The sequence below is a fragment of the Prionailurus bengalensis genome, chromosome D2 (assembly GCF_016509475.1).
Source record: "Prionailurus bengalensis isolate Pbe53 chromosome D2, Fcat_Pben_1.1_paternal_pri, whole genome shotgun sequence".
NCBI classification, from domain to species: Eukaryota; Metazoa; Chordata; class Mammalia; order Carnivora; family Felidae; genus Prionailurus; species Prionailurus bengalensis.
In genome coordinates, this window is record NC_057351.1 from 49,985,593 (window position 1) to 50,010,436 (window position 24,844).

Below are 24,844 nucleotides of genomic sequence, written 5' to 3' on the forward strand. Positions count from 1 at the left end.
CTAGATGGCTATCTTTTTGCTGTCCCCTCACATGGCAGAAGTGGGGATGGGGGTTCTAGCTCTCTGGGGTCTTTTATAAGGACACTAATCCCAATCATAAGGGCTCTACGCTCATGACGTAATCACCTCCCAAGGGCCCCACCTCCTAATAACACCACCTTGGGGGTCAGAATGTCAATATATGAGTTTTGGGGGGACACAAGCGTTCAATCTATAGCAGTACCCAACTCACAGGGTACTGCGAGCGTTTGCTGAGATAATCCATATAAAGTGTTTAGCTTAGTGTCTGCACATAGTAAGTGCCCTTTAATGTTGGCCGCTGTTACTTCCACAGGCACACGGATGAGCTTTTTGCCAAAGGTGTACAGATTGCATACACTTATCTCTTCTTAAAGTTTTACAGAACACACTTCCTTTTCCCAACATAAATAATAAGTTTATCAGGGCAGAGAAGAGAGCCAGCTAGCTGGCAATGGACTTAGACTTGGGTCTGAATTTTGGCCCGGTCATTCACGGACTACAGGCTTTGGGGCAGGATACCTCACTTCTCTGAGCCTCTCTCTCTCCATCTGTAAAATGGACAGTGGGGTTGGTAATGTGCATGCTTTCATCAAAACACGTACAGAACAATATGTACACAGCTGTTGCTCAATAACAGCTACTCTACTGGAAGTGACTACTGTTAAGTACTCACTATGGTCATAAGTTTTTCCGTCCTCTTTCCAAACTGTAGAGAAACCTGCTGGAGGTCCGGATCATTATTTTGATGTAACTGCCTCTAAAAATAACATTACCTCACCCCTTCGAATCATCTGTTATTTTCAAATGTATTCCCAAGGAGAATACGAACACACACACACACCCACCCATACACACACATGTGATTAGCCAAGTCTAAGCATCTAAGAGATGTCATGAATTAAGTAATGAGATACCACGCTCGACAGCTCCATCACCTACAGAAAAGGTCTTCTTAGAAATTCTGTGCGCCACATTGGGTACACTGAACAGTTTCTGTATCTGATTCAGAATACTGCCGTCCCAAGGTGAATACTGGCTTACTTATTAAAGCTAAAGCACATGTAATTAAATATCATAGAAGTCAAACCTTGATTTATTTTTACTTTCAAGGCAATTGGTTTGTATTAAAGCCACTCACACACACCTACACACAAGTCAAGCTATCACAAAAGCAAAACCCCAAAACCTGTCAATTAAAACCAGTACTCCTTTGTTTCTCTACTAATTCTATTTCCAAAACCATGACAGGTTTTGTTTTATTCACTTGTTAAATGCCCCACATGCTAAACATTAACAGCACCCTTTCCATCTTTGGTTACTGTGCCAAGCAAAATATCCTTCGTATTAAGGTTGAAATTCACTTACTGGTCTTTTGAGGAAAAGTGTTCACATGCCTAACACATTCTGATACCTGACTTAACCACTTAGATGCAGGCCACTTGGGTCTTAAAGTCTTAATCTTCGGTTTAAATGTGCATTGCACAACTCATAACTTCATGGACAAACTTGGGAATCTGACCACGTCCCACATGGTAGGAATACTACAGTGTGCCCTTGCTTTCCATTTCGGTCTTGTGTTCTTGAATTTGCAATGCTTCCCATCCATGTAGAAGTACTGAGTACAGTTTTTTTACAAAAAAAAAAAAAGCATATATATCTACCCTCTGTGCAGATACAACCAGAAAATTCTATGATCTTTTTTATCCTGGTTTTTCTCATAGGAAGTGGAAAGCCCAAATGCCAAAGCTAAATACCCCAATGTTTGGAAAATTGAGGCCTCATACTTTTACCATGCTGACTAGCTGAAACGGGTGACAGATTTAGGTTTCTTTGGTTTGTACCTATGAGTATGTTATGGGTGCAATGGATTTTCACCCATTTTCTGCTCGTAGCATCCTATCTAAATGATTTGAGAAGCCAGAATGCCCACCCCACAGGAGGCTGCCCTCCCTGATCCAGTCTTTATTCCTGCCTGTTGCCAAGCAACAGAGGAGGGAAGGGAGAGGGCAGCACTGATCCTCCAGTCTTCTGAGGATGCCCAAATACTTGCCTTTCTGCAGCATAGTGTTTGGTGACTCCAACAATCTCCTTTGCATTTCTCTCCTCACTCCACCAGGGTGGCTCATCTAACAGTGTCCTTGTGGTCTAAAATATCCAGCATTTCAAGGAAACATCTAAATACTACTTTGTGCTGTTTTGGTTCCTCTTCCAAAAAGTATGTGTCGACCCATCTCATCAACAATAACTTAAGAAAGAGTCACGGACAAGGGCACGCGGGTGGCTCAGTTGGTTCAGTGTTTGGCTCTTGATTTTGGCTCAGGTGATGATCTCACTGTTGGTGAGTTTGAGCCCGTTTGAGTCCCTAATCGGGCTCTGCACTGACAGGGCGGAGCCTGATTGGGATTCTCTCTCTCTCCCTTTCTCTCTCTGCCCCTCCCCAGATCCTTCTCTCTCTCTCAAAATAAATAAACTTAAGAAAAATCTTTATTAAAAAAAAGAACAAAGAGTTACACATGAAGTTGTTGCTACAGCAATGTTTATGATGTAGAGACCCCTCGCTGCAGCCTAAAGCTTCCAGAGAAAGGTTAAATAAATTCTTGGGGATATAATACAACCATTTAAAAAATGATGTTTTGAAAAAAAAACAAAAAAACAAAAAAACAAAACAAAATAAAACCAAAAAAAATGATGTTTTGGGGCACCTGGGTGGCTCAGTCTGTTGAGCAACCGACTTCGGCTCAGGTCGTGATCTCACAACCTCACGGTTGTGAGTTCGAGTCCTGTGTCGGGCTCTGTGCTGTCAGCTCAGAGCCTGGAGCCTGCTTTGGATTCTGTGTCTCCTTCTCTCTCTGCCCCTCCCCCACTTGTGCTCTGTCTCTTTTTGTCTCTCAAAAATAAATAAACGTAAAAAAAATTTTTTTTTAATTATGTTTTGGGGTGCCTGGGTGGCTCAGTCAGTTGAGTGTCTGACTCTCGATTTCGGCTCAGGTCATGATCCCAGGGCCGTGGGATCGAGGCCTGCATGGGGCTTCATACTGAGCATAGAGCCTGCTTGAGATTCCCTCTCTCTCTAAAATTAAAAAAAAAAAAAGTTTTAATGCCATAAGAAAATGCTTATGCTAAAACTTTTAAAAACAAAAGCTAGCAAAATCTCATCTTAGTATGATCTCAAATTACCTGTAAAATATGGCACATTGTAAACAGTTGTTTTCTCTAAGTGATGGGACTGTAAGTACTTTTTCCTGCTTTTTCTCTACAGTTTTTTATTATCCACTATTTGTATTGGGGAAGGGTAAAAAAATAATTGAAGGACTAAGAGTGTTATAGCTAATCAAATAAAACATTTTGGTCTTTCTTATTCTAAGCCTGTTTTTTGTTTTGTTTTGTTTGTTTTTAAGGAAGTCAATCTCTGGCAGCTCAATTGTCCTGTCCTTTGGATTAACAGTGGACAGTATTCTGTATGGGGGTGATGAGAGCTGGCATTTACTGAATAAATGCTATATGCCAAGCAGGGATCTAGGTTCTTACTATATACATTATCTAATTTAATTCTCATATCAACCCAATGAGAAGTATGATTATCTCCATCCTGGAACTGACACATAGGTGAATTATTGGCCCTAGGCCATCCAGCAGCTATCCAAACACAAGCCCTCTGGGGTTTGAATGGCTACACCATTTACAACACATTAGACCCTCACAGCATTTTATTAGGACTATCATTAGTTTCAAAATATTTGGGAAGTGAGCTGACTCAGTAAGGTGCTACTTATGCATGCTTCAAAGAATCAAATCATCAAGGAGCAGATCAAAGGAATCTCCCAGTTGATACTCTGTGGAAATTCCAGTGAAGAGATTTTGCCAAAGTCTATCTTATGGATGGAAATGACTATCTCAATGAGGTGGTGATAATGTCACTTGTACCTTTTCTCCTGTGACATCAGTCAAATGTTCAGGGACCTGAGGTGCAAGGCATAAGAGAAAAAACTATATCATCTGCAATCAGACTTCTAACCTAATTGAGGAAATAAGACAACACACAGGGAACAATTGGCACAAAGAAGAAGAGGAAGAAGAAGAAGAAGAAGAAGAAGAAGAAGAAGAAGAAGAGGAGGAGGAGGAGGAAGAAACCCAATTAAATGCTAAGTCGTGTGGCAAAGTGGATAACTAGCATAGAAGTCATAGCTCTGAAGTACCAGAATTTGGAAGACACAAGGAACAACCCTTTGTCTCAACATGAGAGCTAGTAACTTGGTTGAGGCTACACAGCTAAATAGCAGAGGTAGGTGAAGTAACCAAGGAAGACCGATGAAGCAGTCTTACAAAAGCTTTCCAAGGACAAGTGGTGAGTGAGGTGATGGTACTTTCGATAAAAAGTGGACAACACTCCCCTCTCCTGGTTTAGCAAAATTAACCTACCACTGGTCTGATGTTTAGCTTACAAGCTTGTAAAGAGTTCCTGCGTTGAGATTTAAAATTTTAAAACAATCAGAAACTACTGAATTGTTTGTTTCACTGCATTCATCGTTTTCAAACGTTAAGTATTTCTATGTGTATTGCACTCTATCCACGATATTACCAAATAGAAACACACCCACTCACATAAGCATTCCAAGTGCCTATCTGAGAGCACTGAGATCTGGCTGTCTTCAACACACCTCTGGTTTAGACGGAAGCAGGTTGTTTGACGTTGTAAACTGATAAATAGGAATTATTTGTTCAGCTTCAATGCTTCCACCAACAACAATACCCCTGCATTTTATTTAAAGCACCCAAATACTCTTTGTAATAGTTGCTCACATAAAATCTATCAATCGTTAGAAAATGGGGATATACTTAACTCTTAGTATATCTAACTAAGATATAGATTAGATTAGATTAGAGAATCTAAATATGAATTGACCGAGCACTATCTTTTTTTTATAAAAAAATACCTAAACATTAATAGACAAGGCTTAAAGATGTTGCCCTAGTTTTCACTGAGAACTTTTGGTAGTGAACACAGCAGATGCCACTCAGAACATGTAAAATTTATTTCAGAAATGCTTGTTCAAATTTGAGAAATGAAAACATGGTAGGATAATGAAAAGTAAATTTTGATGAATCCCTTTTAAAAGTTTAAAAGTTAAGTATCATGGTCACTGGACTTAAAATAGCTAAGGTTTTAATTTTTGTAAAAAATACAAACCACTTTAATTTCTGACACCAAATACACAGGCATAAAGTTATATTTTCTTGTATTCTAAAATAATAATTGTTGGGGCGCCTGGGTGGTTCAGTCAGTTAAGCATCTGACTTCAGCTCAGGTCCTTGGGTTCGAGCCCCTTGTGGAGCTCTGTGTTCACAGTTCAAACCTGGAGCCTGCTTGGGATTCTCTGTGTGTGTGTGTGTCTCTCTCTCTCTGTTTCTCCCCCGCCCGTGCTCTGTCTCTCTCTGTCTCTCAAAAAGAAATAAGCGTTTAAAAAATAATTAAAAACTTAAAAAAAATCCTTGTGGGTTTGCAAGCTCAAGTTAAGCCTCAAAATTATTTTTTCTCTGCCTCCAATCTATTATTAAGAGAGAGTACTTTTAATTCCTCAAAAATTATTTCTAAAGGTGTTATATACCCTCACAGACCATTTAGGCTAGCTATACTACACAAAAACTCAAAACAGTTCTCTTTCGATATACTTTAGCTATTTACATTGCAAACTGTTCTGTGATTTGTAAACATAGATCAGAGAAATAACTAAAATGTGGTTTCAAAAGAAGTAAAACAGGTTAATAAATCATAAGTAATCAATATCAAGTCCATAAAGAAGGTAATTTTCTAACAAGTCTGAAAAACAAAAATAAGTACAAATTCAAGTGCTAAATAGATGCCTTCCTTACAACAATCACCAAATCTGCTGTGTGGCTTCAAAGTTAACTTTCAGCCTAAACATTTCACATCTACAAAATACAAGCATCAGAGTCATCCCGTCCCACATCAGTACTTTCCAAAGTCTCAGAGATTTTAACTGAGCGCAGAAAACCTAAGAGTCTAAAGAGAGAAACAAAAAAGTTTGCCAAATATCAAGCTTTTACAGATAAATCCAAAACCTATACTAGCAATTTCTCCGTATCAGACAGAATAACCCATACGCAAATGGTGTTTGAATGCAATCACTAATTAGTATGCATTCTACTTACTTTGCTTTTTGCCATTTATAAGCTTCATTAAAGACACCCAGAAAGAGGTAACCAGTAGAAGGAGGTTCAGCTCAGATAGGAAAAAACAGTTGTAAACTCGATCTACGAATTTACATCCCACAACGTCATGCAGGGAAGGTACTCTTTATAAAGTAACATCATATATACACGCTTTAGATTGTGAAATAACGCCTTTCAGCTTTTTACGCCGCAAGCTACCATTAGAAACCCTCAACTCTACCTCCCCAGTTCCCAGAAAAAAAAAAATCCACCTCTAATTCTCATTGGTCCACATAGTTCCGGCCCACATGGTATCAGTGGGTGTGCCCCCGCCAACGGGTCCTCTCATTGGCTGCGAGGAAAGAGCATTTAATAGGATGTGATTTGGGGGGTTGTCAAACTCCACGCCTCCAGGCCTTGCGTTTGCCAATAGACCCGAGGTACTGGCGGCTACTCTGCGATTCAAAGGACAAGGTGGCTGCCTGAGCGCCAACCCAGAAAGACGAACTCTGACAAGGAAAAGGGGCGAGGAGAAGGGAGAGGGCCCTCCCGCTCTACGCCTACTCCCGGAACCCGTGAAATGTTCGCACACGTGCATTTTCCCACCGACCAATTAGGAAGGCGGGCAGTACGCTGGCCTTGCCTAGAGCCAAGACCGAAGGAGCAGCGCAGGATCCGCATTGAATCGGCCCATTCTACAGACGGAAGCAAGCAAGCGTGAGGCTCAGGCAGCGATCTTTAGTGCTTGGCGCCCCTGGGGAAAGAATCAGTCCCCGGAGTCCCCTCCGTACACTCCCCCGACAGCGGGCGCTGGGGCGCACCAGTCGCGCTGCGGTGCCTGCCCGCGGCTCCCGGGGTGGTAGGCGCGCGGGATGCGCCTGCCTCGCGCCAGCGTTCCGCTCGCGATGGGACTTACGCGGCCTGTTCTTCCTCCCGGAGTCCATCCTCCTCCGCAGCCGGCATTTCTTGGCGGGGGAGTCGTGCTGAGGGGGCGGTGGCTGCGGCTGAAGCTCGGGCAAGAGCTGGAGGCGCGGGGGTGCCGCGTCGCCACCGCCCGCGGGGCCCCGGCTGCAGAGGAGCAGCGGCTGGACTGGCGGCGGGTGGAAGCCGTTGTGCAGCAGCCCGTTTACGGCGGCAGCTCCGGTGTCGGCGGGGGGCCCCGGAGCGTGCGTGGCCGAGTGCTCGGGCCGCCCGCCCCGGTCGCCCATGCCGGAGGCTGGTGCGGCGGCGCGCGGGCCCCGGCTCAGGCAGCCTCGCTGGAGGTCATTCTCGGGCGTCTTTATTTCCGCGGATCCTCCCTGCGGTTTCCGATTCAGCAGCCGCAGAGCCGGCGCCGGGGGATGGCGAGCCCGGCGCTCCTCCCCTTCTCCCACCGGCTCCCCCCTCTCCTCCGCGCTCTGCCCCCTGCGCGCCCGCCCCGCCGCGCCAGCCTGGAGCATGCCAGCTCCGGGCGCGGAATCGGGGATCCCCGCGGACCCCCAGCCGGGGCCCCCACGGCTCGCCTCCCCCTGTTCCCCCGGCCGCGCGACTTCAAACGCGGCTTCCTAGCCTTCCAGACCTGTCCCCACTACTGAGCATGCCCAGTGCTGCCCGCCACCGCCACAGACGAGTTTCAACTAGGGGACTGAAGTTCTCTGGGTTTGCAAAAAGATGGGCGGGTTGAGCTTTGTATCTCGGAGAGGCGGAGAGGGGATTGAGCGAGGCTGGCGCAAGAGGAGCAGGTAGCTTCGGGAGGAATACGGAGGCACACAAATATTTGTTGAGGTTTCAAGTTTGCTAATCCTGTCCCCAGAGAGCTAGACACCTTTGCAAGGTCATTCACGCTGTCTCCTCCAACACCCCTCCTCTCGTTGCTTTGTGTGTGTGTGTTTGGTTAAGTGACCAAACTACTCACAGGCCTGAGTGGAGGGAGGAGAGGGAATATTTATAGAAAGGTAGGCCGATTTGGGGAGGGAGGGGAGTGAAATTTCTTTACTGGCACACAGACAGACACCATGTGGTTTCCCGGAGTTGTCTTCTGCAGGGAGGAAACCTAGGAATACAGTGTAAGGACAGTGAAGGACACAGCTGCACGCAGGATTAACAGGTGCTGGAAGAGACCAAGAAAGCAGAAGCAGTCCCAAGCTATAAAAAGCACTTTCCTCACCCAGAAAGGACTTCAAGAGACAAAGTGATCCTATTTATAGAATAAGGAGTTGCCTGTGTTTTAAGAAGGGAAGGCAGTATGGCCCGGTGGTCAACACCATAACCTTTGGAGTCTGAGCTGGGTTCAGATTCCAACTCGGCCACTGAGCAAACCCAGAGAGAGTCATTGCTCAAGTGAGCACACCTGGCAATAGGAAACAGGACTGGACATGCTCCGTAGGCAGGGCAAATTTGGGTGCTGAGGACTTTACCAAAGTTATGTAATCCCTTGAGGCTTCAGCTTTTGAATCTAACAAGGAGCTGTTGTGAGAAATCTAAAGTAACTGGTACAATCCTGGCACACAGGAAATGCTTCAAACAGGTGGTAATCTTTACTACATTATTAGCAGTTCACCCATGTCGAGTGAGAGGAACAAACCATGTTCACAGCCATATTTACTGTGTGATTTATTATATGTGATGTTCTCCATCATTTGTATTTACCTAACCTACAGAGGACTCAGAGGCCAGCAAGTGCTGCCTGGGCCACTGGGTTGCCAAGCCCCTGGGCCTCAGTGCGTTCAGCAGCAGCCAGGGCCTGTGCCTTGAATTGGCAATTTCTTCCAGGAGCACCCTACCCAGAACCACAGCTTGGGAACCATAGGGGCCCTTTAGAACTCTGGTCTGCCCACTCATTTTTCCAGATAAGGAAACAGCCACAGAGAGATGGCTGAGGTTGTTAAGAGCAAAATCAGGGCGAAATCCTAAATCTTCTATCCCTGACTTTGTCATACTATTTGAGACACAGAGGAAAAAAACAAAACAAAACTTGGGGCTGTGGCCCCTACCTCTCCTGCCTCATCTCCAGCTCCCTGTGCTCCTGCTATAGGGCAGCCTGCCAGTTCCTCAAACAATTTATTTTCCCTTTGCATCTGTTATTTCCATTGGCTGAAATTCTCTTCCCCCAGACCTCTTTGTCCACTAGATTTGGACTCAATCCTCAGATCCTGCTTCAACCTCTTATATTTAGAGAAACTTTCCCTGACCCTTGGGACTAGATCAGGTTTTCCTACTCCCTACACCGTATCTTCCTTACTCTATCAGTTTGTAACTCTACGATGCATCTGTTCCCTTATTTGTCAGTGGGGATATTAATAGGACATCAACTAAGTCGTTACAATGATGAAATTAACTAATATATGTGAAGCACCCAGCACATCATAACTGCTCTGAAAAATCTAGATATTGTAGCCAGGGCACAGGGGTGCAGGAGCCCCTGGCTGTGAGGGTCCCAAACAGACCAGGTTCAGCTACTTGCCACTGACAAAATCCAAAAGGCAAAGAGACAAGTAGTGGGGAAACAAGAAAGGAATTGATTTCGGTGAGGCCAATACCAGAAAGCAGACTAACATGTCAAAGACTGTCTCAAAAGTGCTGACAATACTTCCAGGTTTATATAAGGAAAACAGGGGGCAAATTTCAGTGGGTACATGCAGCTGGGCAGTCAAGGTGAGGTTGATCATTGTCTTGGGGTCAGTCAAGCAGGGTCTTGCTGGCTCAGGGTGGTTCTTATTGCTTGAGTGGGTAGTTTTGGTTCTCATTAGGGGATGCTTTGCCCACAGGGTATTTTGCCTGAGGTTAAGAGATAAGCTTAGGGGCGCCTGGGTGGCGCAGTCGGTTGAGCGTCCGACTTCAGCCAGGTCACGATCTCGCGGTCCGTGAGTTCGAGCCCTGTGTCAGGCTCTGGGCTGATGGCTCGGAGCCTGGAGCCTGTTTCCGATTCTGTGTCTCCCTCTCTCTCGGCCCCTCCCCCGTTCATGCTCTGTCTCTCTCTGTCCCAAAAATAAATAAAAAACGTTGGAAAAAAAAAAAAAAAGAGATAAGCTGGAAAGAAGAAATTAATCGACAAATAAGTTGGAGGTCAAAATAGTAATATTGAAAGAGGTAGTTGAAGTCCTCTTTCAATATTAGTATTTGTCTCACCCCCTCCCCCGGCACCCCGCCCCCCCAAACACACACTGTGATCTCCATTAAGGCAGATGACTCTGTTCATCGTTGTATCCCTAGGAAACTTTTGGTAATTACCTGTGACTGAATAAATGACTTACATGATATTTCACCCAGGGTGTCTCTCACTTTCTGCTGTAAATCTGCTAAAAAATCTCTACTGCTACTCCTAAATATTCAAAGATTTTCAAATTCCCACATAACTTAAGCTGAGTAATTTAGGAAGCAGTTTATATCAGAGGTGCAAGTAGGAGCTTTAGCAATGCAGTATCTCCAAGGACATGCTCTCTCCAGCTTGATTCCCGGGCATGTTGAGGAACGCCTGAGCCAGGTGGCTCAGACCCAGGCAGGGCAGAAGTACTGGTACTGGGGACAGAACGTCCTCCACCTGCTTCCTTTCTCCCGCCCTTGTCAGGCTGGTGCCCTGGATCAGTCACACCAAGCATGTGGGGTAGAGAGGAAGTCAGGTGGCATCTCACAGGATTATTCAGGGGAGATATATCTGGGAAGTTTAACTCCGAGGTAGGAGCTCTCACGTGCTCCAGCAGGGGCATGGAACAATGTTTAGAAAAGAGTGAGGGAGGAAGGAACCCTCAAGCCACTTCTCTCCCTTTGTTCATTCATTCATTTATTTACTAGTCATTCATTAAGTGTGTACTATACTGTAGGCACTAAAACAGATGGTGGGAATACAGAGACAGCATAGATACCCTCACTACCCTCTAAAAGCTTACAACTCAATAGCAAGAGAGAAGTCAGTGCTTCTCCATCAGTGCTATAAAAATAGCCTGGGGAGTGTTTACTTTTTAACTCTTCATTGAATGTAACATACATACAGAAATGTATACATAATCTAAGGGCAGAGCTCAGTGAATTCCACACAAATAAACACTGTGTGTAATTAGCACCTGATCAAGAAACAGAACATGACCAGTAATCTAGCAGATTTTTTTAAGAGCAAATTCTTCACCCAGGTCCATGGACTGATTTAGTAGGTTTGGAGCACAAGAATCTGCAATGGTGATGATAAATATTTTTTAAAGAAGTAAAACAGTAGAAAAAAACTTTTCAAAAAATGAGATTATGGGTCCTGGTGGCCCAGTCAGTTGAGCATCTGATTTCGGCTCTGGTTATGATCTCATGGTTCATGAGTTCAAGCCCTCACCGGATGACCTCAAGCCCTGCTTTGGGTGAGCCCTGCTTCTCTCTCTCTCCCTCTCTCTCTGCCCCTCGTGGTATTCTCTCTCTCTCTCTCTCCTTCTCCCTCTCTCTCTGTCCCTCACTCACTTGCACCCTCTCTCAATAAACAAACAAACAAACAAACAAACAAACAAACAAATATTTTAAAAAGTCCAACAACAAAGAGATTATGATGTAGATGGTCCTTGCTTGGACAAACATCGAACAATGACATCTGCCATGGAAGTAACCAGAGGACTCCAGACAGCGAGCTACAGGAAGGAGAAAGAAGGGAAGTGGTACTAAAACGGAGTTTAAAATTTGGGGTGCCTGGGTGGCTCAGTCAGTTGGGCGTCTGGCTTCTGCTCAGGTCATGATCTCACAGCTTGTGAGTTCAAGCCCTGCATCGGGGCCCTGTGCTGACAGCCCAGAGCCTGGAGCCTGGTTCGGATTCTGTATCTCCCTCTCCCTCTGTCCCTCCCCTGCTCGCACTCTGTCTCTCTCTCTCAAAAAATAAATAAACATTAAAAAACAAAAAGCCTGGCTTCAGGGAGGAAATAACCCTTAAACTGAATTTTGAATAATAATGGGATTTCTTTAGGGAAGGTTGAAGGAAATCCATTCAGAAGGAGGGAATGGAGACTCTGTGGGAGGTTTGAAGCCTTCTGGCCTGTTTGGGAATCTGCCAGGAGTTCAACAAGGCTGAAGGACAGCTTTGCAAGGGAGGAGGTGAGCATTTGCAGCTGAAAATGTTAGATGGGTCCAAATCTTAGATGGCTTTCTGCCAGTAGGAAAGAGTTCCTAAGGCTCACGGGAAAACACTAAAAAGTTTTAGGTTATAGAAACACTACCAGACCTGCATTCTGGAAGAATCTCCTGTAGCAGCCTAGCAAATAATTGGGGGAGGAGGTCCGTATGGAGGAAGACCAGATAGAAGGCTATTGGAAAAGTTCAGATAAGCGGTGATAAGGGTCTGAGGAAAGGACATAGGAGTGGGAATGATAGCATTGTGTAGATTCAAGAAACTTTTAAGGGTAGAATCCATAGGACTTGGTGGGCATTTGGAGGGTGAGGGAGAGGTAAGGCTAGGGTGATTTCTGTTTCCAGTTTGGCCAACTGGTGATGTAGTGGTTTCAACATGCAAGATGAAATCGGCAGAAAAGGACCAAGACCTTCTGCCTATATTCTCTTTGGGTCTTACACTTTAAAAAGGACGACCTTTGGGACGCCTGGGTGGCTCAGTCAGTTAAGCTTTCAACTCTTTGATTTCAGCTCAGGTCATGATCTCAGTTCATGAGATCAAGCCCCACATGGGGCTCTGCGTTGACATCGAGGACCTGCTTGGGATTCTCTCCCTCTCACTCTCTCTCTGCCCCTTCCCTGCTATCTCCCTCTTTCTCAAAACAAATAAAAAGACAAATAAATAAACAGTTGTTTTTTTTTTTTAAAAACCCGATGATCTTCGGGGCACCTGGGTGGCTCAGTCGGTTAAGCATCCGACTTCGGCTCAGGTCATGATCTTGCAGTCTGTGAATTTGAGCCCTGCGTCGGGCTCTGTGCTGACAGCTCAGAGCCTGGAGCCTGCTTCAGATTCTGTGTGTCTCTCTCTCTATGCCCCTCCCCTGCTCACACTCAGTCTCTCTCTCTCTCTCTCAAAAATAAACATTACAAAAAATTTAAAAAAATTAAAAAATGATGATCTTTTAAAAATGTAGATCTGATTCTGACATTTTTGTACCTAAATTCCTATGTGGGTGCTCCACAATTCATAATATTCTAAACTCTTTAGCAGGGTACATCCAGGTCCTTCATACACTGCCTGCTTCAGCCTTAATCTCCTGCCACTCACGTTTACTCCCTGTGTTTCTGTGAGTTGTGAGTTCAAGCCTCATGTTGAATATAGAGATTACTTAAAAAAAATAAAATCTTTAAAAAGAATTCCTAGAACTTTAGCTGCCAGGATAATATTGCCCCAATATGAACTTCCTTATTTCATTGTTGCTTTTGTTATAGGCGTTGGTGCCTTGCTTAGAGATTTGCCACAAGGCCACCTCTTACAAGAGGTATAGGAGACTATTTTTGAGTGTAGTGTTATTTTCGATTACAGTGATTTTCCATACTGCTTTCTGCAGGGTCCTAAGAGCAGAGCTGCCTGGGGGAGTCGGAGGCCACCACGAACAAGCAAAAGCTGCTCTGGTGAATGAACAGTGTTAGAGTGAGGTTCTGATGACCCCTTCTTCAAAGCCTCAATCTTTTCCTCTCTTCAGAAAACTCGGCAACTACTATGTAGCAGGCCCCAAGCTAAGTACCAGGGATATACTCTTGAATAAAACCAAAGTCCCTACCCTTGTGTAGACTACAGAAGAGACATGCATTAAGCACATAATCACCAAAAAAGCAAGTGGGGAAAAGGTAAGACTTCCAGTGCCATGAGGACACACACCAGGGTGACCTGGCCTAGTTTTAAGCTTTAGCAGAGGAAATGGTATTTGAGCTGAATTCTAAATATTGAGTAGAAGCTAACCAAGGTTGGGGTGAATTTATTTTTATTTTTTATTTTTTTTTAAATTTTTTTTCTCAACGTTTTTATTTATTTTTGGGACAGAGAGAGACAGAGCATGAACGGGCGAGGGGCAGAGAGAGAGGGAGACACAGAATCGGAAACAGGCTCCAGGCTCTGAGCCATCAGCCCAGAGCCTGATGCGGGGCTCGAACTCACGGACCGCGAGATGGTGACCTGGCTGAAGTCGGACGCTTAACCGACTGCACCACCCAGGCGCCCCAAGGTTGGGGTGAATTTAGAGAAGGCATTCCTAGCCCGTTCTTTCTACATCATAAATTTAGTAGGCATTTCATAAATACTTGCTGAATGAAAGAATGAATTGGCCCTGTCCCTCTCAATAGGACAAATCAAATGTAGGGAAAATTAATCACTGGAATGAATCATTGGAAAGGTTTAGGCCACTTCTTTCCTCTTTAATGTTCTTTTATATTGGTTGCTCTTCTCTCTGATGATGGAGTATTTTCTACCCAATATTCTTGTTGCCTATTTAAGTTTCTCTTTGGTTTTGTTTTGTTTTTGGTCAACAGAGATGGAAAAATATAGCATCAGCACCACCAATAATAACTATTTATACATGAATGGAATATACCCCGCATGAGCAAACTTCCTGACAGTCACTAATATTTTTTGAGCACCTACTAATTATGATTTGGTGAAGGGGGATAGGGTTGGGCTGCTAGAAATGTAATAGGCTATAATCAGAGTAACCCCAAGTATTGGGCATAATTTCAGGAATGGAGCTGGGTTTAGCAAAATTATAATACTCTTATTATCTAATACTTATTGAGTCCTCATAGGCCATATGCTACATACACAGGCCATGTACTAAGCACATTATAAGTGTCATCTTGTTAATCAGCACAGTAGGCATGTGTGTTGAGTACTGTTATTCTCCTCATATTCCAGATGAGGGAAGGAAACTGAGAGAAGCTCATGAACTTGCCCAAATTCAGACAGCAGAAACGTGGAACTGGCATTTGAACTCATGTTTAGGTGGCTCTAGAAACTGCACACTTCATAACTCAACCAAAGTGCCTCCCAAAAGTCAGTGTATTACTCTCATTACCCAGAGTTTACACCGTGGTTGCAAATGTCCGCTCTAATACTCCGCTACCTGCACAACAATGCCTTTCATCACAATTGTTGGGTCTCCTTATTTCTCATTGTTTCTTTGCAGTCTCAGTTAAGTCTTGTTCACACAAGAACATTTCCCCCTGTTAAAAAATGTCCTAGCTACAACAATCTCTATTTTGTAATTTATTCAACAAATATGTTTAAATGATGCTACCATGTGCAAGCCACTGTTCCAAGGCGGTGAGGTTACGGTGATGAACAATGCAAAAAAAAATGTCCCTCCTTTCACGGGGTATACATTCTTCTGGGCAGGGAGAAAGGTGGGGACAGGGGAAGACAGAAAATGAACAAGTAAATAAATACACGCTGTGTAAAGTAACATAAAAATTGAACAAAATGATGTGAAAGAGAATAACTGGAAGAGGGGGGCCAGTTTAGATTGGGGAAGTTGAGGAAGCCACAACTGATGCTGGTACCTGAAGGTAGAGAGATTAAGATGCGAACTGTCATGTAAAGAGATTTGGAAGAACATTCCAGCATATGGAAGAGGAAAAATGTGTGTGTGTGTGTGTGTGTGTGTGTGTGTGTGTGTGTACGTTTCTCCATAACCAAGTTCCAGTATTTGGAGGATACTGGTGACTAGGATGTATGCACCTTCCTTAGAGAAGGATAGCAGTGTCAGGGAGAGTTTTATATTAGGGTCCCAGTGTTCAGGACACTCAGATTTGTTATATAGGCTCCCTTGTTTTCCAGAGGAAGTCCCTGCTGAATAGTGAAGGTTCTTCAGCCGCAAATAATAAAAGTCACTTTAACTCCCTTCAGCATAAAGTGAATTCACACAGAGAGCTAAGAGGATAAAAATCCCTTGAAAGGCTGAAAGAGCAGGATCCAGGCTGGGCTCCCAGTAATGACGCTCAGGATTCCACCACAGAATACGCTTACTCAGGGAATAGTGATTCGGGAGCTGCCGCTTCTGATACAACAGTAAACCAAGAAATCAGGGAGTCATTGCTACTATTGCCAGTTCCAGGACTGGCTGGCTCAGGCTAAATCTACACCGCAAAATGCATGCCCGTATTCTGTCTCTCCAAAGCCATGACATCCAAGATAATACGCTCAGATCTCTGCTGCCCCAGAACTGCCTAGCTGATAAAACAGCAGAAATGCATCTTCTTTTTCAAGCTGGCCTTCTGGATGTTGCCCAAGTGCATCTGCTTGGCCAGAGCTAGACTATGTATGGGATCCAAGCTCTAAGGGACTCTGGGAAATGAAGTCTTCAATTTTCTCACTTCTAGCATGTAATAGGGCACATATTACAAGGGTTGAAATGGAGTTGAGTGAGACCATCTATTTACCTGTCACAAACCTCAATAGAGAATTTTGATAATTAGGTAGCACAGTGTTCGAAGAAAGCCAGTGTGACTCTTGACCTCAGGGCCATGAGTTCAAGCCCCAAGCTGGGCATAGAACCTACTTAAAAAACAAAAAAAAGAAAACCACAGATCCCAAATAAAGTCACTTATGCTATAGGCTTGACACCTAACCTAACTACAGTTTCAACCTCTCTCAGAAATGTAGTTTTAACCAGTCAGTCAGGAATTTTCTGGTAAGCACCAATAAAGTAATTTGTCACAGGGACCTTCTCCATTCCCCACAGAAAGCTGAGGTAATTCACCTGATAAGACCCACCATCCCTCTCGCTAAGGGAAGGTGACCTTTTCTTTTTGTGAACAGCTTCTTGCCCCACCCTTTTTCCTGTAAAAACCCTCCATTTTGTATACTCCGCAGAGCTCCGTTTCTACTTGCTAGATGGCATACTGCCCAAATCATGAATTGCTTAATAAAGCCAACTGGATCTTCAAATTTACCTGGTTGAATTTTGTTTCCTAACAACGGTTTGCCCAGAATTTTTCTGCATCCCGGGAACGCCCTCAGGCCCAGGCAAATTAGGACAGTTGGTCACTCTGTGAGGTAGCCAGGCTTGAAGCTCCCTGTAAATTCCTTTAGAGGGTCTGAAATGGAAAGCAGGAGTAAGCAAGTAATAACAGAACGATGACTGTGTTACAGTGTTGAGTTCTAGCTCTAAAGTCATTCAGACATGAGTTTGAATCCCAACTCCTCTTAGTAGCTGTATGACCTTGGCTAATTTACCTCTCAGCCAATTTCTTCTTCTATCCAGCACTTTCCAGTAGAATTCTGTGATGAGGTAAAATGCACTAGATCTACATGGTGGTAGTCACTATTCAGATGTGGTTTTTGAGTAGTCAGTATATGGCTAGTGTGACTAAGAAACTGGATTTTAAATTTAAGTTAATTTGCATATTTATGTAATTATTTTTGAAACCACTTTATTGAGGTATGATTGACATATAAAAAAGCTACACATATTTAATGTCTACATCTTGATGAGTTTGGACATAAGTGTAGACCCATGAAACCATTACTACAATCTATGCTATAAACTTATCCATCACCTGCAAAAGCTTCCTTCTGCCCTCTTTATTATTATGATGATGATTATCATTTATCATGTGGTAAGAACACTTAACATAAGAACCACCTTCTTGGCAAATTTATAAGTATGGATACGGTATTTATGCTGCACCATCTATGCCATACATCTCTAAGACTTATCTTGCTTAACTGTAACTTCGTACCCTTTGACTAACACTTTCCTATTTCCCTGTCCTCCTGGTCCTGGCAATTGCCATTCTATTCTCTGTTTATGTGAGCTTCAATTTTAGATTCCTCATAGAAGTGGCATCATGTAGTATTTGTCCTGTGTCTGGTTTATTTCACTTTGCATAATGTCTTCTAGGTTCATTTGCTGTTGCAAATGGCAGGGTTTCCTCTTATATAAAGCTGAATAATATCCCATTGTATCTGTGTGCAACATTTTTTAATCCATTTGTCTGTTGATGGACATTTAGTTTGTTTCAATGTCTTGGCAGCTGTGAAGAGCACTGTGGTGAACACAGGGGTGCAGAGAGCTCTTTAAGATCCTGATTTTGATTCCTCTGGATACGTACCCAGAAGTGGGATTGCTGGATTATATGGTAGTTCTGTTTTTAATTTTTTGAAGAACCTCCACATTGTTTTCCACAGTAGTTATACTACATTAATTGAAATAGCAACATGTGGCTACTGGCTACGGTATTGGACAGCACTGTATATCATGTATACAATGGAGATAATAGACGTGCCTACCTTTATTTATTCAACAAATACCTACTGAGTATCTTCTGTGTACATCTGCAGGTATTGTGCTCGGGAAAATGTCATGAAGCTCACAGCCCAGTGATGCAGTTCAGACCCTTAACAAATGGACAAATAAAATAACCATAGTTTCTGGTTGGTAGTGTAAAGGAAGTAAACAGGATAGAGTTCCGCAGAATAATAGGGGGGTGCATTCTTTAGATAGGGCACCAGGGGAAGCCTCTTGGAAGAGATGATGAATGACTCAAACTTTGTCTGCCATCATCATCAAGCTCAGGGTGGCCATGTGACATAACTCTGGCCAGTGAGACAGACGTGGAAACTGGCCAAGTGATGTTTCAAGAAAGCTTTAGTTTTTCTCATAGAAAAGGAAATGGTGAACCAATGTAAGGACACTCCCAAAGGTCAGAGAAGGGACCATTTGAGCATCAATATGGAGAATTGCAATGTATGTCAAAATATGTCAAATATGTTTAAATCTATAAGTTCATAAAGACAACTTTTTTATTTTTTATTTTATTTTTTTGAGAGACTCCTTAAAAAGTTTTTTTAGATGTTTATTTATTTTTGAGATATATGTAGAGAGAGAGCAAGCAGGGGAGGGGCAGGGAGAGAGGGAGACACCGAATCTGAAGCAGGCTCCAGGCTCTGAGCTGTCAGCACAGAGCCTGATGTGGGGCTGGAAACCATGAACCACGAGATCATGGCTTGAACCAAAGTCAGACACTCAACTGACTGAGCCACCCAAGCGCCTCCATAAAGACAATTTTTTAAAAAAGGATCCCTGAGTGGTCATCATTGGAGGGTGCTAGTGAGTCAACTCATTATTTTGAAAACTAGCAAACTAAAGAAAAGAATCAAGTATTTTACCTTTCCTTTATTGTCTGTACCCACTGGGTAACCTAATAATAGGGGGAGCAAGTTTCTCTTTATAAAAGTATTCCAACTAATAAATGAAGAAAGAATGATTGAATTAATGTACCAACATGTTATAACCTAATGAATTCATGGATCTAGACATTAATCATCAAAACCTGCTAATATTACATAAAGAGAGACAATCAGATATTAGGTGACTCCAGACAGCAGAACACATCACCTCCTACAAAGCAGTCTTGCCAAACAAACAAGCAAGCAAACACACAAACAAATGAACAAAAGCTACAGTAACAAAAAACCAAGCCTGAGTCTAATGAAACCAGTAGATCCAACTGTGAGTTTATAAGACACGGAAGACAGAGGATACCATCAGGATGAAATCAGGAAAATCTAGATTGTGGGAAACTCTGGGGACAAATGACTTGATTTCTCAAAAATAAATTGAGAGGAAAAAAAAGATAAAAGGGGATCCTATAGATTAAAAGACATCAAGAACACATCATGGCAAGTATTGGTCTTATTTGGATACTTTTAAGTACAAAAAATACGACTCTTCTGGGACAACTGGAAATTTGAAATCCAGATATTTGATGACATCCAGGAATTGTTCATTTTTTGTGTGGTAATGGTATCGTGGTTATATTTAAAAAAGGAAGAGCTTTGTCTTTTAGAGATATATAGTGAAACATTTTGGGAAAAAATAATACAACGTCTGCGACTTGCTTCAAAATAGTAAGTGGAAAGGGAGAAGTGTGTGGGGAGGCGAAACAAGATTGGCTACGAGTTCATAATTATTGTGGCTGCATGATGGATCCATGAGGGGGCTGTTATATTATTCTATTTTTTATGTTTGAAATTCTGTGTAATGAAAAGTTAGAGAAGAAGTAGGCTTTGCCCCCTAGCTCCCCTTCTTCTGCCTGGGATATGGAGTGAAGGCCTTAAAGTGTAGGAGCCATCTTCTGACCATGAGGCAGCAAGGATGAGGCCAGACACGGGAGGTCAGCATATGAAGGATGGTAGAGATGAAATCTAGGGAGAGGCCAAGTTCCTCTCATCTCATGGAGCTGCTGTGCCAGCCCTAGAATACTGACTTCTGGAAATTTTGTTATAAGAGAAAAGCTTCCATGTGTATTAGCCTTTCTTAGATGAGGTTCTTTTTATTTGCTGGCAAGAAAGACCATTCATAACCGATAAAGATCCAGAATATGAGAAGGTGCGATCTAGGTGACGAGTAAGACAGAGGGCACCACAGTCAAAAGGCCATGGGATAGGAATGTTTGGAACTTCCAGAAGGCCAGTGTGGCTGGAGCATCACAAGGGAGAAGAGTGGGTTTAGATGAGGTTGAAGGTGTAGGCAGGGTTTGGGGGCCAGAGGCCTGGCAGTCCATAGCAAACAGTCTGGATTGTTCTAAGCATAATGGGAAACTACTGACAGTTTTGAAGTGGACAAGTGACAATAACTGATTTATTTATGTTGAGAAAGAGAACTCTGGATGTTACATAGGGAATGGGGAGGAGCAGGGGCAAGAGGAAAAGCAGGGAGAGATCCAACAGGAGGGAGCCGTTCAGATGAGAGTGATGGGAGTATGGCTTCAGAGATGGACAGAAGGGGACAGTTCTGAGACCTATTTTGGAAGTAAAATTAACAGAAATTATTAGACTAATGTAGGGAGTTAGGAAAAGGAACAGGTCTAGGATACTTCTGGTTTCTTGATTTAAGCAAGAGAGTGGAATTGGAAGAGGTAAGCTTCAAAGTAGTTACATGAACTAGGCAGGCAGATACGTGAGTCTGGAGGTGGATGAGAGAGGCCTGAACTATAGATACACATTTGAAAGCATCAGCATAATATTGTATTTCAAGTTCGTGGTGGATGAGGTCATCTAGGGAAACATGTAGGAATAGAAGAAAAGAGGAGCCAGGATCAAATCTTGAGAAGTATCAACATTGACACATGGTGTTGAGAAAGAAGACCGAGGATGGAGACCCCCACAAAAGAAGGGGAAAGCCAGGAGATTATGGTTTCACTGGAAGTAGGAGAGGAGAATATTTCAGAAAGTCCAAGCTAGCCTGATGCTGTTGAGAAGTGGAAAGAACAATGAAGTAGACATTGCTGTTAACAATAAAAAACCATTGGCGACCCTGACAGAAACAATCTCAGAGGAGTGGTGAAGCTGGAATCCAAATCCGAGTGAGCTAGTGAGTGCAGAGGTGATGGAGTAGAGATGGGGTCTGTAGAAACTTCGAGAGTCTGCCAGAAAGGGAGCAGAGAAACAGGGCAGTGCCTGGAGGGAGTGCAGGGCTCAAAGGAAGGTTTCCAAAGATGGGAGATAGTGGAGCCTATTTGAGTGCTGACAGAATGATCAGTGGAGAGGGGAAAGATGAAGGAATCTAGAACACAAATGGATGGACAGGCCTGCAATGGGAGGAGGGGCCCTTCCTCCACTGTTGAAAGAGGAAAGGAGAAGTAAATGCAGATGCAGGGGGCAGTTTAGGTTTGATGACCGAAAGAGGAGGTAGCTTCCTTCTCTTTTATCCGTGAAACCTGCGGTGAGGTCATCAGCATAGAGTGATGAGAACAAGGGTCTGAGGGAAGCTTGAGAGAGGAAGGATGTGAATGTAAAATAGTGCAACATCCAATTTACATCTGAAATTGCCAGGCAGCATTTCTGAAACTGCCAGGCAGTGTTGAGCAACCACCTGAGGATGGTGATAAGGAATTTGAAGTCATTTTTGATGCTCAGTAAACAGTAGCTGTCATTATTATGGAATGCCAGGGAGGTAAGGCTCATTTAACCCTGAAAGCACACTTACTAAGTTAGGTGTTACTGTCCTCATTTCAAAGAGGAGAAAATCCAGGGCCTCCACATTCGTTAAGTTGCTCAGAATTATACGGCCAGAATTATATCACCAGTTTAGGTGATGGAGCTGGGATTTGACCCCAGGTTGGGTTACGGTGAAAGCCAGAATTTTCCCTCCTCTGTCAGGCGGAGGTAGCCCTGTAGCATAGGCAGCCGAGTGGCTGGAGCGCCCTCCAGCAGTCCGAGGAGCGCCAGCTTTCACGGATCACCCCTGGTCCTCTGGGGGTAAAGCAGAGGAAGAAAACTGCCAGGATAAGCCTTCAGCAGCCACTGCTGCTGCTGCTCTGAGAGGTCACACGTGTGACTCTGGATCAAATCCTTGCCAATGGTGAGCAGCTGCTTTTACATGGGAGCCAAGTCAGCGGCTAGGTAGAGGAGGAAGAGCACTTATTTTCAGCCAGCGTTTCTCATTCAAATGATCTTTTTCAAATTTCCGGGTGGATAAAAAAAAAAAAAAGGTTTTGTTTGTTTAGCAGCAGTAAACAGCATGTGTTATGCTCTTAATTTTGTGGATCTGGAGTTTGGACAGCACTCAGGGGAAACAGCTCGTCTATTCATGATGATGCCTAAGTGGCTGGGATGGCTCAAATGACCATAGATGGCCGGGCTGGTTTCACTGCAGCCATACATCTGAGGCCTGACTTCGGGTTACAGTTTGTTTCTTCCGTTATTCCTCCACACATGTCTTCTGGAGCTAAAATGTCCAAGGTAGCTCCTTCATTTCCATGTCTGGCACCTAGGTTGGGACGGCTGGAGCAGCTTGGGCTGATCGTCACTCTCCACAGGATACCTCTTCTGGGCTAGCTTGGGCTTCCTCACAAGAGTCACAGAGCAGTCAGACTTACATGGTGGCTGGCTTCAAACATGTATATTCGTACGGCTCAGTGTTAACCTACTTCATGGCATAAAGGAGTGTCATTGAGAGGACTGGTGCTGTAATTTGGCCACTAAGTCATTAATACTTGGACATTTTGAGAAGCAACATCGAAGTGTTTTCCGTTCTTTCATCCTAAAATTAGATCAAGGGCTATATTGTGAAGTTAGGCCAGCTGCCAGCCGAGGCAGATTCATACCAGTTTGCCCCTTCTTGCACTTCCCCGGCAGCCATCTTCAGCCTTCAGAGTACGTGACCCCATCTGCCTGATCCTGTATCAGCTGGGATGGCCCGAGGCCTTGACACTTTCACCTCTTCAGCACAAGCTATGTCATGGTAAGTAAAGTTGTTATTGGACATATGAAGATCCAAAAACGTCATCTTGTAATGTATCTTTAAATTCTACTCATAGGGATTTATCTTAAGCCAAATTCAAAATAAGGAAAATAAGCTATACACACAATTGTGTATTACAGTGCCATCTATATCAGAGAGAGTGATGGAGAGAGGGAGGGAGGGATAGACAGATTACAAGTAACCTATGCATATGGCAATAAAGAATGGCTTATTTCTTCAAGAGGTAGTTCAGTGTAGTGATCAGGAGCATGGAATCACACTGCCTAAGTTCAAATCTTGACCCTGTCACTTACTAGCTTTGTAATGATTTGGGGCAACTTATTTAACTTCTTCAGTCTTCTCATCTTTAAAATAATAATAATAATAATAATAATAATAATAATAATACCTACCTTGTAAGGTTGTTTAGAGGATTAAATAGATAATATGTGGAAAGTGATTTGAATAGTGCCTGGAAATAGTGAATTAGCACAGTAGGTATAATTTTTATTTTTAATTTTTATTATTTTTGTAACGTTTATGTATTTTTGAGACAAGAGAGAGAGAGAGAGAGAGAGAGAGAGAGAGAGAGAGAGAGGAGGAGCAGGGGAGGGGCAGAGAGAGACGAGAGGGAGACACAGAATCCAAAGCAGGCTCCAGGCTCCCAGCTGTCAGCACACAGCCCGACACGGGGCTCGAACTCACAAACCGGGAGATCATGACCTGAGCCGAAGTCAGATGCTTAACCGACTGAGCCACCCAGGCGCCCCAGTAGTTATAAATCTTAAATTGCTGAAATGACATTTCCTGGGACGTACTATGTGCCAGATGCTGAAGTGCTGGAAGCTGAAGACAGCATAATTCCTACTCTGGGGAGAGAGGTAGGCATAGAGCATGCATGGGAAGTACAATACAAAATGGAGATATGTACGAAGGTATCTAGGAGTATGGAGGTGGGAGTACCTCCCTCCTGGGGAGGATAGGAGATGCTCCTCCATGGAGGCAATGTTTATGCCAAACCTTAGAGGAGAAGTAGGAGTTTGCCGAGTGGACAGGAGGGGGCAGTGTGGGTGAGTTATTCTGGGCAGAGTAAACCCCACACGCTATGCTGTGTGCATTTCAGTGGACACAGGGGATATGGAGTGGGGTAGGGGACAGGGGGGTAATGAGGCTGAAAATGCAGGCAAGAGCCCAGCCTGAAGCGGTCTGTGAGCCATTGGAGTGGTTTGGCCTCTCATGCATAGTTGGTTGGGAATCACTGAAGACACCAGTTTCAGGCCTGTCTGCTGTGTGGAGGATGGATTGGTAGACCACAAAAAGCAAGGGCACCAGTTAGAAAACATTTGCAGTAATTTAGGCAAGAGAGTACGTTGTTCTGAACTAGGGTAGTGACAAGAGCAACATAGGTATAGCTCAGCTTTCTGGCGTGGGTGTCTGAGTGGATGGAGGAATGTGGTCGGTTAGGTGGAATGTCATGTATTTCTCAAAATGATCACAGTGAAAACTATGTAGCAATATGGAAAAATGTTAACTGATGAAAG

At 43.7% G+C, this 24,844-nt stretch overlaps 1 protein-coding gene across 4 annotated transcripts in view; it reads right to left on the reverse strand.

The window, feature by feature from the left end:
• Positions 1–24,844, reverse strand: part of PANK1 (pantothenate kinase 1) — a 102,503-nt gene that overhangs the window by 44,802 nt on the left and 32,857 nt on the right. Inside the window, exon 1 of one of the 4 annotated variants that reach the window (XM_043596947.1) lies at positions 7,109–7,742. The exons of 1 other annotated variant lie outside the window; for it this stretch is intronic. In XM_043596947.1, the coding sequence (XP_043452882.1) occupies positions 7,109–7,631 (523 nt within the window). In that variant the 5' untranslated portion in view covers positions 7,632–7,742. Of the gene's footprint in view, positions 1–6,192; positions 6,402–7,108; positions 7,743–24,844 lie in introns of those variants that run through there. 2 more of the 4 variants (XM_043596945.1, XM_043596949.1) reach the window with 2 other exon arrangements.